The sequence below is a fragment of the Coturnix japonica genome, chromosome 25 (assembly GCF_001577835.2).
Source record: "Coturnix japonica isolate 7356 chromosome 25, Coturnix japonica 2.1, whole genome shotgun sequence".
Taxonomy (NCBI): domain Eukaryota; kingdom Metazoa; phylum Chordata; class Aves; order Galliformes; family Phasianidae; genus Coturnix; species Coturnix japonica.
Genome location: NC_029540.1, coordinates 464,252 through 464,696, shown reverse-complemented (window position 1 = coordinate 464,696; position 445 = coordinate 464,252). Strand labels below are relative to the sequence as shown.

Genomic DNA, 445 nt, shown 5'->3' with positions numbered 1-445 from the left:
GCAGCATCATGGCGGTGCCGGGGGGTCCTGGGGTCCCATCAGAGCCGGGCAGACCAGGGCGACCGGGGGGACCCTATAGGGTCAATAGGGTCAATAGGGTCATAATGGGGTCAATAGGGTCATAATGGGGTCAATAGGGTCATAATGGGGTCAATAGGGTCATAATGGGGTCAATATAGGGTCAATAGGGTCATTATAGGATCAATATAGGGTCAATAGGATCAATATAGGGTCATTATGGGATCAATAGGGTAATTATAAGGTCATTATAGGGTCAATAGGGTCCTTATAGGGTCACTATGGGATCAATATAGGGTCAATAGGATCAATATAGGGTCATTATAGGGTCATTATAGGGTCAATAGGGTCAATATAGGGTCAATATGGGATCAATATAGGGTCATATAGGGTCAATATGGGGTCAATAGGGTCAATATAGGGTCAA

At 45.4% G+C, this 445-nt stretch overlaps 1 protein-coding gene across 1 annotated transcript in view; it reads right to left on the bottom strand.

Moving 5' to 3' along the window:
• Positions 1 to 445, bottom strand: part of LOC107324353 (collagen alpha-1(XI) chain-like) — a 9,437-nt gene that overhangs the window by 6,290 nt on the left and 2,702 nt on the right. The window contains exon 3 of the mRNA XM_015884309.2: positions 4 to 73. Within this exon, the coding sequence (XP_015739795.2) occupies positions 4 to 73 (70 nt within the window). The remainder of the gene's footprint in view (positions 1 to 3; positions 74 to 445) is intronic.